Source organism: Rattus rattus, chromosome 5 (assembly GCF_011064425.1).
Source record: "Rattus rattus isolate New Zealand chromosome 5, Rrattus_CSIRO_v1, whole genome shotgun sequence".
Lineage (NCBI taxonomy): Eukaryota > Metazoa > Chordata > Mammalia > Rodentia > Muridae > Rattus > Rattus rattus.
In genome coordinates this window covers 12,151,011-12,164,161 of record NC_046158.1, presented here as the reverse complement: position 1 = coordinate 12,164,161, position 13,151 = coordinate 12,151,011, and the positions used below count along the sequence as shown (strand labels likewise).

General features: G+C 46.4%; 1 protein-coding gene across 1 annotated transcript in view; it reads left to right on the top strand.

The window, feature by feature from the left end:
- Pnpla7 (patatin like phospholipase domain containing 7) overlaps positions 1 to 13,151 on the top strand; it is a 79,022-nt gene that overhangs the window by 50,783 nt on the left and 15,088 nt on the right. The window contains exon 20 of the mRNA XM_032903144.1: positions 4,490 to 4,639. Within this exon, the coding sequence (XP_032759035.1) occupies positions 4,490 to 4,639 (150 nt within the window). The remainder of the gene's footprint in view (positions 1 to 4,489; positions 4,640 to 13,151) is intronic.

The window sequence follows — 13,151 nt, the reverse complement described above, 5'->3', positions numbered from 1 at the left end:
GAATGTTCTAGATGTAATCTGCCAGGAAATGTCCCTGTCTCCAAACAGACAATGCTCCCTGCTCTTGGTGTACCTAGTAATTAGTGTATACCAAATTCTTAATATAGTAAATAAAATAAGTATATACTTTTGAATATTGCATACTATTTAAATCTTCTGTGGCTGTGTGTGTGTGTGTGTGTGTGTGTGTGTGTGTGTGTGTGTGTGTGTGTGTGTATTCACAGCTCAAGTTCTGCCCTAGTTTTGTGGCTATGGTAGTTTGGTCACTCTGTGTGTCCTGAGCCAGGAGCCAGTAGCCGGTATGGTTGCTAGGACTCTGCACTGCTTTGTTCTGTCCTTCTGTGGGGACTGTGGAGAATGAGGTACCAAAGAGGGCCCATTATAGGCTTTCCTACTGGAACCATGGAGACCATTCGCTTCATTCCCACAGCTACCTCTTGGAGCTGAGGGCTGTGTGAGGAGGGGGTGGTGCCAGGCAGCAAGCGCTGAGGGCATTGGTCAGGGAAGATCAGGTGCCCAGTCCATGAATGTCAGGACATTGAGCAGGGCGGGCTTATTATCTCCTTTTCTGTTTGTTTAGACATCCAGGCACTTTGGTTTTGGACGGTTTGAGATGTTTATTTAGCAATAGAATTATTTTTTATAATAACTATAAAACTATAGGTGTTAACTAGCCATTTTGTTCAAATAGCTTTTCTCACCAATAGACCAGATGGTGTGCCACCACTACCGAAGAGGGTCATTCATTAGGCGTTTTCCCCACTACCAAGCGTCTCCCCTCAGCTCTATTTTTGTTTTTGTTATTGTTGTTGGGTTTCGTGTGTGTGTGTGTGTGTGTGTGTGTGTGTGTGTGTGTTTGCTCTTTTTTTATTAATCAATTTATTTACTTTACAACCCGACCTCACTTTCCCTCCTCTCTCCCTGTCCTTCCTTCCCACCTCCCCCATTCACTCTTCCTCAGAAAAGTGCAGGCCTCCCATGCATTGTCAGCCAAACATGGCACATCAAGCTACAGTTAGACAAGGTGTCTCATAATAAGACTGGACAGGGAGCCCAGTAGGAGGAAAAAGTCCCACGTGCTGGTAAAAGAGTCAGAGACAGCCCCTGCTCCCACTGTTAGGAGTCCCACAGAAGACCAAGCTGCGATACAACTGTAGCATGTATGTAGGAGGCTAGGTTAAGCCCATGCTGGACTCCTGGCTGTGAGCCCCTATGAGCCCCGATTAATTGATTCTGTGGGTTTCTTGTGTTCTTGACCTCTCTGGCTCCTACAGTCCTTCCTCCCTCTCTTCTACATGATTCCCTGAGCATCTCTGCCTAAGGTTTGGCTGTGGGTCCCTGCATCTGTTCCCATCAGTTGCTGGGTGAAGCCTCTCTGATGACAGTTGGGCTAGGCACTAATCTATGAGTTAGCAGAATATCATTGAGAATCATTTTTTATCCTAGGCCTCTGGGCTACCCAGCCTCTGCATCCTGCCCTCCAGGCAGTGTCAGGGTGGGCTCCCTCTAATGTCTAATGTCTGCACGAGCCATTGGTCAGCCACTCCCTCATGCACCGTGTCTTTACCCCAGCACATCTCATAGGCAGGACAAATTATAGGTCGTAGGTTTTGTGGCTGGGTTGGTGTCCCGATCCCTCTGTTGGAAGTTGTGCCTGAGGTGGCCGGTTCAGGGTCCATATTGCCCATTGCTAGGAGGCTGAGCCTGAGTCACCTTTGTGACTTCTGGGAGCTTTGTACTGGGTTTCTAGCTCATGTCTGAGATGCCCCCAGTCCAGCTGTATCTCCCAGTCCCCTCTTCCTCCATCCAGCTCCCACCAGATCCCTCTTATTCCCATCCCACCTGCCACCTGTCCACCTTCAATCTCTGTTCTAGTCTCCTTCCCAGGGAGATTTATCTGTCCCACCCCCACCCCAGCCCTCTTGCACTCTGTGTCCGAGGATTGAAACATGGCCATCTTTTACTTTACAGCTAATACACACTTATAAGTGAGTACAAGCCCTGTTTGTCTTTCTAGGCCCGGGTTAACTCACTCGGGAGGATTTTTTTTTTCTGGTTCCATTTATTTGCCTGCAAATCTCATGGTGTTATTTTTTTTAAACAGTTGAGTAATGCTCCACTGTGTAGGTATAGCACATTTTCTTTATCCACTCTTTGGTTGAGGGGCATCTAGATTGTTTCAGTGTCTGGCTTCTCTGGATAAAGCTGCTATAAACGTAGGTGAGCATGCGTTCTCGTGGTATAGAGGAGAATCTTAGGTCTGTGCTCAGGATTGGTGTAGCTGCCTGGGTTTTAAGGTAGATAGATTCCCAAATTCCTAAGAAACTACCTTTTCAAGGTAACTATACCAGTTTGCACTCCCACCAGCAATGGAGGGAAGGGTTTCTCTGTGTAGCTCTGGCTGTCCTGGAGCTTAGTACATAGGCCAGGCTAACCTCAAACCCACAAAGATCCTCCCGTCTCTGCTCCCAAGTGCTGGGATTACAGACTTGCAGCACTCTCCCTGGCCTTTCAACTCTTCAATGATCCTGCAGTGACTGTTTTTGTATATGTGTGTACATGAGGAATAGTGCATGTGGTATACGTAAGGTATATATGTAAGGCAGATGTATATGTTATATATGTGGTGTATGCATGGTACCTAGGTGGTATGTATGGGAGTTGTGTGTGTGTGATGTATATGATGTGTGTGAGATACGTATGTGAAGTATGTGTAGGGTATATGTGGTATATGTACGGCTCAGGAGGGTGCATGTAGTGTGTGTGGTATATATACGATGCAGCAGGGTGTGTATAGTGTGTGTGGTATATGTGTGATGTAGGAGGATGTGTATATTGCATGTGGATTATGTGTATTTAGTGTCTATGTGGTATATGTATGATGTAGGAGGGTGCGCGTATTGCATCTGTATTATGTATATGTAGTGTGTGTGTGGTATATGTATGATGCAGGAGGGTGTATGTAGTGTGTGTGTGGTATATGTATGATGCAGGAGGGTGTATGTAGTGTGTGTGTGGTATATGTATGATGCAGGAGGGTGTGTGTATTGCATGTGTATTATGTGTATGTAGTGTGTGTGTGGTATATGTATGATGCAGGAGGGTGTGTGTATTGCATGTGTATTATGTGTATGTAGTATGTATGTGAGGTACCTGTATTCTCTTAACAATGCAGACTTGTTTCTGCTTGTTACTGCCTCCTCTCCCCTGCTGTTAGGTTTGCTTGGTATGGCAAACCCTTCCTTAGCTCCCTTACTGCCTGAACCTGTGTCATCTGGAAACATGGTTGCTGTCTTGGCGTGGCCCAGCTTCACGAGTTGCTGGCTCTCCTTGTACAGATCACTGACCAGGGCTGCACATAGCACGGGGCTCCACCTGGACCTCTGCACCTGACTTCAAGTCAGTCTCTGCAGACGCATGTGCGTACCCTTGGGATCATGTATCTGACAGTGTCTGGAAGCTGCAGGAAAGACGCCAGCCATTTGGAAACTGCTTTTAAGGGAGACAGGGAGACAGGCAGCTCAGGCCTGAAGATGGGCATGTGTCTGTATCAGAGGAAAACAGAAGGTATGGGCAGGACTTTGTAGTGGGCCATCAGTGACCAGGGAGCCCGTAGCATGGCAGTGCCACAGGAAACCCTGGTCAAGTGGGGCTACGCCTACCAGGTGGCATGAGATGAGCTTAGCCATCTTCGTGGAAACAGGAAGGACACACACCAAAAGAAGAACCTATAGTAGGATCTTTTGCTGAAGGGTAGTGAAATAAAAGTCTTTGGTCTTGCACTGTGTTAGAGGGGTGGCCCCTTGTCCCCTGCAGCTGAGTAGAGCCTGGGGAGAAGAGCCCTGGGTGTCTAGGTAAGGAAATATGGACCTGTGGCCATCATGGCCTGGGGGAGGCTCTGCCTGCCTTGGTCTCTCCTCCCAGCATTCCTTCTGGGACCACCCAGCACAGCTGCCCCTGCCCAGCACAGCTGCCCCTGCCCAGCACAGCTGCCCCTGCCCAGCACAGCTGCCCCTGCCCAGCACAGCTGCCCCTGCCCAGCACAGCTGCCCCTGCCCAGAACTGTACTGATTCTCTGTTTCCTTTGGGTTTGAAAATCCACATGGATAAGAGATAATAAAGGTGTGTTTGTTGCTCTTCTAAATTTAGCATTTCTAGGTTCAAAAGATAAGAAACCAAAAAACTGTAAAGAGAAACAAGTCCTTCCCGGCATGGTAGCGTATATGCTATTAACACAGGCGGATTTGAGGCCAGCCTAGGCTTCGAGGGGAGGAGTGTTCTCAGCTGGCAAAATGTTTTCCAGATTTTCTTGCTCCTTGAGTTCCTAAGCTCTGGAGGGTCAACATGGTTTTGGTACTGCTTGAGGGACTGCTTTAGTCATTGGGAAACTGAGAGCAGACCCTGGTCATAGAGGGCGGCACTGTAACCATGGAAGCCGTGCTACTGGTGGCCCAGTCTTCCAAGGTCATTCCTGCTTCTATTCCTACAGGTCACCAGCTTGGATTTAACACAGCAAGCACCAAATGGGACTTGGGAAACCCCCCTGGCAACTTGTCCACGGTGGCAGCAATGCCTGTCTCTGAAGATGTGCCCCTAACTGCCTTTGCCCTGGAGCTCCAGCATGCCCTCGGTGCCATTGGTAAGCCACATAGACGTCCTGAAGGTGAAAGTTACCAGTGGCCTCTGCCCTGGGGCTGAGTGCTGAGTCAGGGAAGGCTCTAGGCTAAGGGAACTCTACAAGTAAGGGCTGTCTGAGGCTCTGAGAGCTGCATGGGCAGAGTGTATAGTAGTGTGTAGTGTGTGAGAAATCCTAAAGATGGGGGGCCAGAGGCATGACACTGCCGGTTACAGAGCTGTAATTTTGGGCTCTGAGTAAATGCCAGCACTCTGCTCGTTGGAGAGGGTGTTAGAGTACATGGCTATGTTGACCAGCTAGAAAACGCCCTTGGGCGGGACGTGGTCGCTCTGGTAGGGTGGCCTTAGAAGGGGAGCACTCTCCGGGCTGCTGGAGTATATTAGTCCTGGGGTGAAGCCCAGAGAAGTCACCAGTCAGGAAGATGCTGTTGAGTTTTAGAGCCTAGGGCTGACGAGATGGCTCAACAGTTAACGGAGTGCTTTAAGCCTGACAGCTTAAGTTTGATCCCCACTCCCTGTGTGGTGAGAGGAAGAGGCAGCCCCCATAAGCTGTACTTGGCTCTGCATGCTCATGTGTACCCCACACATGATGAATAAAGATATGTATGGTTAACATTTTCGAATCTAAGAATCCACAACTCAGGAGGCGTCCTGAGAATTTCCAAGTTGGTAAAGTGTTCTGTATTTCTTAATATCTTTTTTTACAAGTGTTTATGTAATTTCGAGTGAACATATGATAAGACCCTCACTTTCTCTGGTGGGTTATAGGGGAAATGTCAGGACTGTCTCTGTAAAACGGCATAATAGTGATGGAGACAATATGTCCAATAAGCATAAACAAGACGTTATGATCAGAAATCCATTTTATTATGGCACATATATGTCCATATAAAAATTATATAAAATAGTGGTTATCAACCCTAGGGTCATGGCCCCTTTGGGAGGTCACACATCAGACATCCTGCTTATCAGATATTTACATTACAATTTATAACAGTAGCAAAATTATAGTTATGAAGTAGCAACAAAATAATTCTATGGTTAGGGGTCACCACAAGGAGAGGAACTTCCAGCCTGAGGAAGGTTGAGAACCACTGATATAAAACATTAAATAATGCAAACCAAAGATCTGTAAAGTTGAAAGATAACACAGTATATTATTTATAAATTATTTTTAAAATAAAAACTTAATGTAGTAGTATATAGTATATATAGTTTAAAATTTTGTTGTTTTTCTTCCGTTTCATTTTTGAGACAGAGTCTTTCCATGTGGCTTTGGCTGTCCTGGAATTCTCTATGTAGACCAGGCTGGTTTTGAACTCACAGAGATCAGTCTGCCTCTGATTCCAGAGTGCTGGAATTGAAGGCATGCGTCCCCCATGCCTGGACTGTTTGATATTCTTGAACCATACTACAGGTGTATAGAAAGTCCTGTTCTTTTGAGGTGACACTGGTCAGATAGTTAGGCTGAGTCCAGTGCAATGTCGACTTGCTCAGTGGAGGAAACTTTTTTATTTTGAGACAATTTTGAGATTACAAGAAATGACAAACCAATGAGGAAAGGCCCCATGGCCTTTCCCAGTGTCACCTATGATGACACCATACATGAGGCTAAGACGGGCAACATGGTATTTTGTATACTCTAAAGGCCAGTTCCAGATTCATTAGCTGTTCTTGTGTATGTATATGCACAAGTATATATATATGCACATTCGCCCCCTCATTTGACACAGGCATAGCCTGGTAGGGTCACACCAAAGCCACAAAACTCTCATTGTCATAGAAACCTTGCAGCTACCACTTTGAAGCCACCACATTCTGGTGATTCCCTACTCACTGTAGTCTACAGCGCTGTCCTTGATACCTGACTGCCGTCCTTGGAGGCTGGGAAATTTATACACATTGAATTATAGCATGTGGCCATGCGATTTCCTTTTTCAAACATGGCACCCTTCACACATTGGCACGTCATCTTCGTGGGGGGGCCGTGCTAATTTTTGTAGTTCTTCAGTTTTAGTGCCAAAGCGAGCATGGCTTGCTCTCTTCACTGCTAGCCCATATTCGCACCACTAAAGGCATCACTCAGCTCACGCACTCAGTCATTATTGGAGGGACTGGACGGTTTCCAGCTTGGGAATATTGTGCACTAAACTGCTCTGCTCTTTTGTGTGATGGTTGTGTTGGGGTCCAGGAGTTGCCCCACAAGCCACATGAACACCAATCCCAGTTAAAGGGGGATGGTTTATTGAATGCACACCCCAAGACCGATCGACCAGGGCAACCGCTCAGACTGGAGAGCTGGAAACTGCAGTTTATAAAGGGTGGAAATGCAAAAACCACAGTGAGCCCAGAATCGGGTGTCACCTGCTGGTCGGCTCTGACTCAAGCTATTTTAGACAAACAGTCCACATTTACCTTTAATCTGATGAGTCTGATGTGAGGCTTATGGTTGTGGAATTTCTTAAGATTAACAAAGCTCACACAGAACATATCAGGGCATGTGGTCAACATGACCTTGCTCTGAGTCAGGTCACTTCTGTGTCAGTGACTGGCGGGCATGTTACAGCAACAATATGGAATAGCTGGGGGCATGGAACAAAATGGCTGTGGCTATGCTGGGGAACAGGCCTCAACAGATGGGTTTTTTCATATAAATTTTCATTTTTCTGGAGTCTAAGAGTATGTTCAGTCTAATAGGAAACTGCCAGGCTTTCTCCACAATATCTAGACCGTTTTGTATTCCCATGAGCAATGTGTAAAGGGCCAGTGTCCCCACATCCTTGCCAATATTCTATGTCATTAGTATTTTAATTTTAACTATTCTAATAGGGGCATAGTGATAGCCTAATTTTATGCATCTATTTATTTATTTAATCTTATTTTTTGGAGACAGGATCTCACGATGTTGTCTTGGCTGGCCTGAAGCTCACTCTGTAGACTAGGCTGGCCTTGAACTCACAGAGATCTGCCAGCCTTTGCCTCCTAAGTATTAGAATCAAATGCGTGCACCACCACCACCCAGCTTCTTTTTCTTAATTCCTGATTGAGCTATTTCTTTTCTAACTGGGGAGGCTGGCTGGTATGTTTAGGTGGGCAATTATATCTTTTTAAACCAAGTATATCTTATTAAAACAAGTATGGTGGCACATACCTGTCGCAGACCACCCAGGGGAGTGTGTCAGCAGAGGGACCATGGCTTGGATTTCAGGTAGAGAATGGATTCGGCGTGACAGACAGACACAAATTTGAGATGTGTGCTGCTGCAAAAGGCTTTACTTCTTGGCACAGATTTAAGCAGTTAGAACAGGAACATCATAATTGGCAATCATCCAGCTCTTATTCATCACCCCACCAAATGTCCCTTGCAAGGAGGAAAGCTGAACGTACAGTCTAGAAAACAATTCTCAGCCGCAGACAATAGTTTAGAAAACTGCAGTTACGCTGCCAGACTTGTGGGCACCAGATATGCATTCAACATTTACCTTTGTTTTAATAAAGTTTAAAGTCTATGTTTATGGTCCCTCAAGATAATATGGAAACTTTTGTAACCATTCTATAATTTCTTTCATTTCTTGCTCAGTGTTAGTTTCTCTTTTCCTTCTAGTTAACTCTTGATAAGTTTGCTCAGCTTGTTGGGACTTATCCATGATCTTTCTAAAAGAGTCACTACTATGCTGAATCATGCTAAATAAAACTTTCCCAAAAGGGGGAAAGGCTTTTCTGGAACAGTCATGTTCTTAATCGCTGTAATTAATTTCTCTCCTATTTGCTGGGAACTAATGGGTACAGCAGTTGAATTCATTGCAGCCATTGAATTCATCAGGATCATGATGGTGTGAGACGTTTCCGTCTCTGAACTTTCAGTTCCTGAAACATCTAAAGGTACAAGACCATCTTCCCACACTGCTATATTCTTAAAATCAGATATTATTGACAGCTTAAAGTTGCTAAGATCACCAAGGCTAGAACACAGAAGGCACCTCCACCGCAAGCATAGACCCTGGTCATCATCTATTTGTAGGGAGACGGCCAGGGACCTCCAGGAGCCCAAGCCATTCCAGGCACAGGCCTCTGTTCTGGATGGAAACGCTTCACGTCACACAGGCTCCACTGGAGTGGGCGTGGCACATACCTGCAGCGCCAGCACCTGGGATGCAGAGGCAGGAAGATTGCTGCAAATTGAAGGCGAGCCTGGTTTTCAGTGAGTTGTAGGCCAGTCACAGCTACATAGAAAGACCTTGGCTCACAAAACCAAACCAAAACAACAAAAACCAATAAAAACCCTTGGTTTTTGAAGAGTAGTAGAATCAAGCAAATTGGGAAGAAACCTGGATTGCACAGGCTTTCCCTGCCCTTTCCATGCCCAGCTACCCCACAACTGTCACCCCTGCCAGATGGGACCTCTGTCCTGTCGGAATTGCACAGGAGGGCTCAGTCCTGTGGTGGCTCTGTGGGCAGATGTGTGTGACGGATGCTCACTGCGCAGGGTCACATCAGGTATTGTCAACAGTCCCCAGGGGCCTCTGCGCTCTGCGTATCGCTCTGCGCAAGCCCTCGTGGCTGCTGGTCTTTGTTTCCCTAATTTAGCTATTTTTCAGAGGGACACACGGTTGGCATTTGTATTTGAATTCCTCTATGTCTTTTAGTGATTTGATAACTTCTTGTGTGGTTTGTTTTGTTTTTCTGTTTTCTTTTGTTTTGTTTTCAACTCGGGGTCTCTCTGTGTAGCCCTGGCTGCCCTAGAACTCACTCTGTAGACCAGGCTGGCCTTGAACTCAGAGATTCACCTGCCTCTAGGCATGTACCACTATCACCCAGCCTGATAACTTTTTTTATTTTCATTTTTGTAATGATCTATTTATTTTTTATTTATTTGCGTTTTATGTGCATTGGCATTTTGCCTGCATGTATGCGTGTGTGTGAGGGTATCAAATTCCCTCAAATTGGACAGTTGTGAGCTGCCATGTGGTTGCTGGGAATTGACATTCGGGACCTCAGGAAGAGCAGCCAGTGCCCTTAAACACTGAGCCAGCTCTCCAACCTAAGAGTTGTCTTTTTTTTTTTTTTAAAAAAAAAAGAATTACTTATTTTATGTATGTGAGTACACTTGCTCTCTTTAGACACTCCAGAAGAAGGCGTCAGATCCCATTACAGATGGTTGTGAGCCACCATGTGGTTGCTAGGAATTGAACTCAGGACCTCTGGAAGAGCAGTCAGTGTTCTTAACCACTGAGTCATCTCTCCAGCCCAAGACTTGCTTTCTTAAAACTTTTTTTTTAAAAAGGAGAGGTGAATAGTTTTCCTTTGTTCAGTTGGCTGGCAGTTTATCCTCCTGGCGGGGGACATGTTGAGGACTTCCAGTTTTGGTGGTAATGACTGTAGCATCTATGTGCAGATTTTGGTATGGACATGTTCTCAGCTTCTTTGGGTAAATACCAAGGAACGTGATTCCTGGATCATATGGCAAATTATTATTTAGCTTATAAAGGAAACTGCCAGGCTGCCTTCCCAATCCATTAACTGGCAGAGCTTCTGTGGTGCCATGCCCCCATCCTGCCTTCTCACAGTATTTGGTGGTGTTAGTGATAGCTAGCAAACTCCGGGATCCTTCTGTTTCTGACCCACCAGTGCTGGGACAGCAGGAGAGCCGGACTTCTTCATGGGCACTGTGGATGTGAGTTCTGGCCCTCAGGCTCATATGACAAGTGCTTTGCCAACTGAGCCATCTCCCCAGCTCCTGGTTGTTTTCATATTGTTGAAATTTAAGACTCTTTTGTATATATTTTAGATAACAGTTTTCTATTACACAGTTATTTTTGTGAATATTTTCCTGGTCAGTATCTTGTCATTTCTTACCTATTTTATGTATATGAGTGCACTGTCACTGTCTTCAGACACACCAGAAGAGGACATCGGATCCCATTACAGATGGTTGTGAGCCACCATGTGGTTGCTGGGAATTGAACTCAGGGATTCTGGAAGAGCAGTCAGTGCTCTTAACCACTGAGCCAGCTCTCCAGCCTAAACAATGTCTCTCCTCCTCCTCCTCCTCTTCCTCCTCCTCATCCTTCTCTTCTTCCTCCTCTTCCTCCTCCTCTTCCTCCTCCTCATCCTTCTCTTCCTCCTCTTCTTCCTCCTCCTCCTCTTCCTCCTCGTCCTTCTCTTCTTCCTCCTCTTCCTTTTCCTCTGCCTCGCTTCCTCTGCCTCCTCTTCCTCCTCTTGTTCCTTTTCCCCTCCTCCTCTTTCTCCTCCTCTTCCCCTTCTTCCTCCTCCTCTTCTTCCTCCTCTTCCTCTACTTCTTCCTCCTCCTCTTTTTCTTCTTCTTAAAATGTACTTATTTTTATTTTATGTGCATTGGTGTTTTGCCTGCATGTGTAAGGATGTTGGAGTCCCTGGAACTGGAATTGCAGACAGTTATGAGTTGATATGCGGGTCCTGGGAGTTGAACCTGGGTCCTCTGGAAGAACAGCCAGTGCTCTTAACCACTGAGACATCTCCTCAGGTCCCAACACTGTCTTTCATGGAGAAGGAATTTTTATAGAATGCAAGTACAACTTACTGGTTATTTAATTTCATAGGTCACATCTTTGGGTTCTCATCACCAAACAACGAGCGAGAATACTCACACACCACATGCATGTGATCCTACTCCTGGAGAGACATAATACATAGCTGGCTGTCCCACCCAGATGGGACCAATGACAAACTAAAGGCCACCAAAGCCTCACATCGTGAACTAGTGAGTTTTACTGGGGCTACTTACAGGTGCAGAAGTGACTCAGAGACAGCTGCATCACACAGGTGCAGAAGTGACTCAGAGACAGCTGCATCACACCGGTGCAGAAGTGACTCAGAGACAGTTACATTACCAAGGCCCACCCAAGCATGAGTGACAGCCACAACAGCTGAAAACCTAAAGCAAGCAATAGGGCCTAACCTGTCGGCAGCCCTACATGATGCTGAATGTCCTTTCCAGACAGCTCAGCTGCTCTCTGACCCCTTCAGACAGCGTGCTTGGCTGATCTGCCTCTCCAAGCCACGAGAGGCTCTCAGCAGTCCTTGTTGCATGTGTGCACTGGGGAAGAACCTGGTGAGTCTGGTTAGTGTCAGTGACTTCCTTAGTTTAGCTAGCTTCCCTATAAGATGGAAACTTCTCTCTCTTGTTGTCTCACATTTTAATATTATGTCTTTTTTTTCTTAATGGTTTTTTAAGACAGAGTTTCCTCTGTGTAACATAACCCTGGCTGTCCAGGATTCTCTTTGTAGACCAGGATGGCCAGGAACTCACAGAGATCCACCTGCCTCTGCTTCCCAAGTGCTGGAATCAAAGGTGTGCACCACCACGCCCAGCTAATATCCTGTGTCTTAATGTCCTCTAAGATGGACAGTTTTGTCTAGGAGAAAAATGTATTGGAGTGGGCAGCAAGGAACAACAGGTGTCCAGTGTCAGCTGGTTGCTGGGGCTCGGGAACCCGGAAAGCAGCCTGACTTGTGTCTTATACCCCATGGGGCAGGACTGTCTAGGTCAAGGTCAAGATGTTGGAGAATATCCTGTGTCTAAGAGCTAGAGCTGAACCCAGCTCTCTTGACCTTCCCCGCCCCCATCCCTCAATCTTGGGAATCAGCACATCCTGTGGTGATTCTTGAGAGCTACAAGTAAGAAAGGGAGAAGTGGGTAGTGCGCCCCAGGCCACCTGCGAAACTGTCCTGTCAGTTGAGTCAGCACCTTATTCGAGAAGCCACCTCGTGCCACCTTTGCCCTGAGCCTCTGGTAGGTTCCTTTCATTTCCAAGGGTGTCGTGCTTGTGAAGAATCCACAAAGAAAAGTGAGAAGTTTTCTTTTTTTCATGGGAAGTGTTGTTCCTTTGTTCTCTGGCTTCCTGGGATCCAGGAGTCTAGAACAGAAGCTATCAGGCAGCCAGCGACTGGATGCCGCCTGTAAGCCGTCCTCCATAGCGCTGATGAGCCTCCTGACCTTTGGGATACTTGGTTCCAGTGAGTCCCGAGGCTGTGCTCACCTAGCCTTGCCTACCTCGTGCTCTGTAGGAGGGAGTATCCCCTCCCTGCACAGTACCAGAGCTTTTGCAGACATGGTCGCCACTCACGGGCTTGATGGCAAGAGCTGGAAGCTTTGGCTGTGAGAGCCTAGACTCTGATCTCTAAGGAGCTCCACACTTCTTTTATAGCTCCCAAATGTAGCAGGAGAACCTAGACAGCAGAAGTACCCCAAGGGTAGGTAGACCCAGCCGGGGTCAGGCGGGCCAGCATTTCCCTGTTTTGTTTTTTTGTTTTTGTGTGTTTGTTGTGTATGTAATGTTTTTAATATTTATTTGTTTGTTTGTTTAATGTATGAATGCTCTATCTGCATGTATACCTGCATGCCAGAAGTGGGCACAGATCCACTGGATCCCAGTATAGATGGTCATGAGCCACCATGTGGTTGCTGGGAATTGAACTCAGGACCTTTGGAAGAGCAACCGGTACGCTTAACCATTGAGCCATCCCTCCAGCCTGCA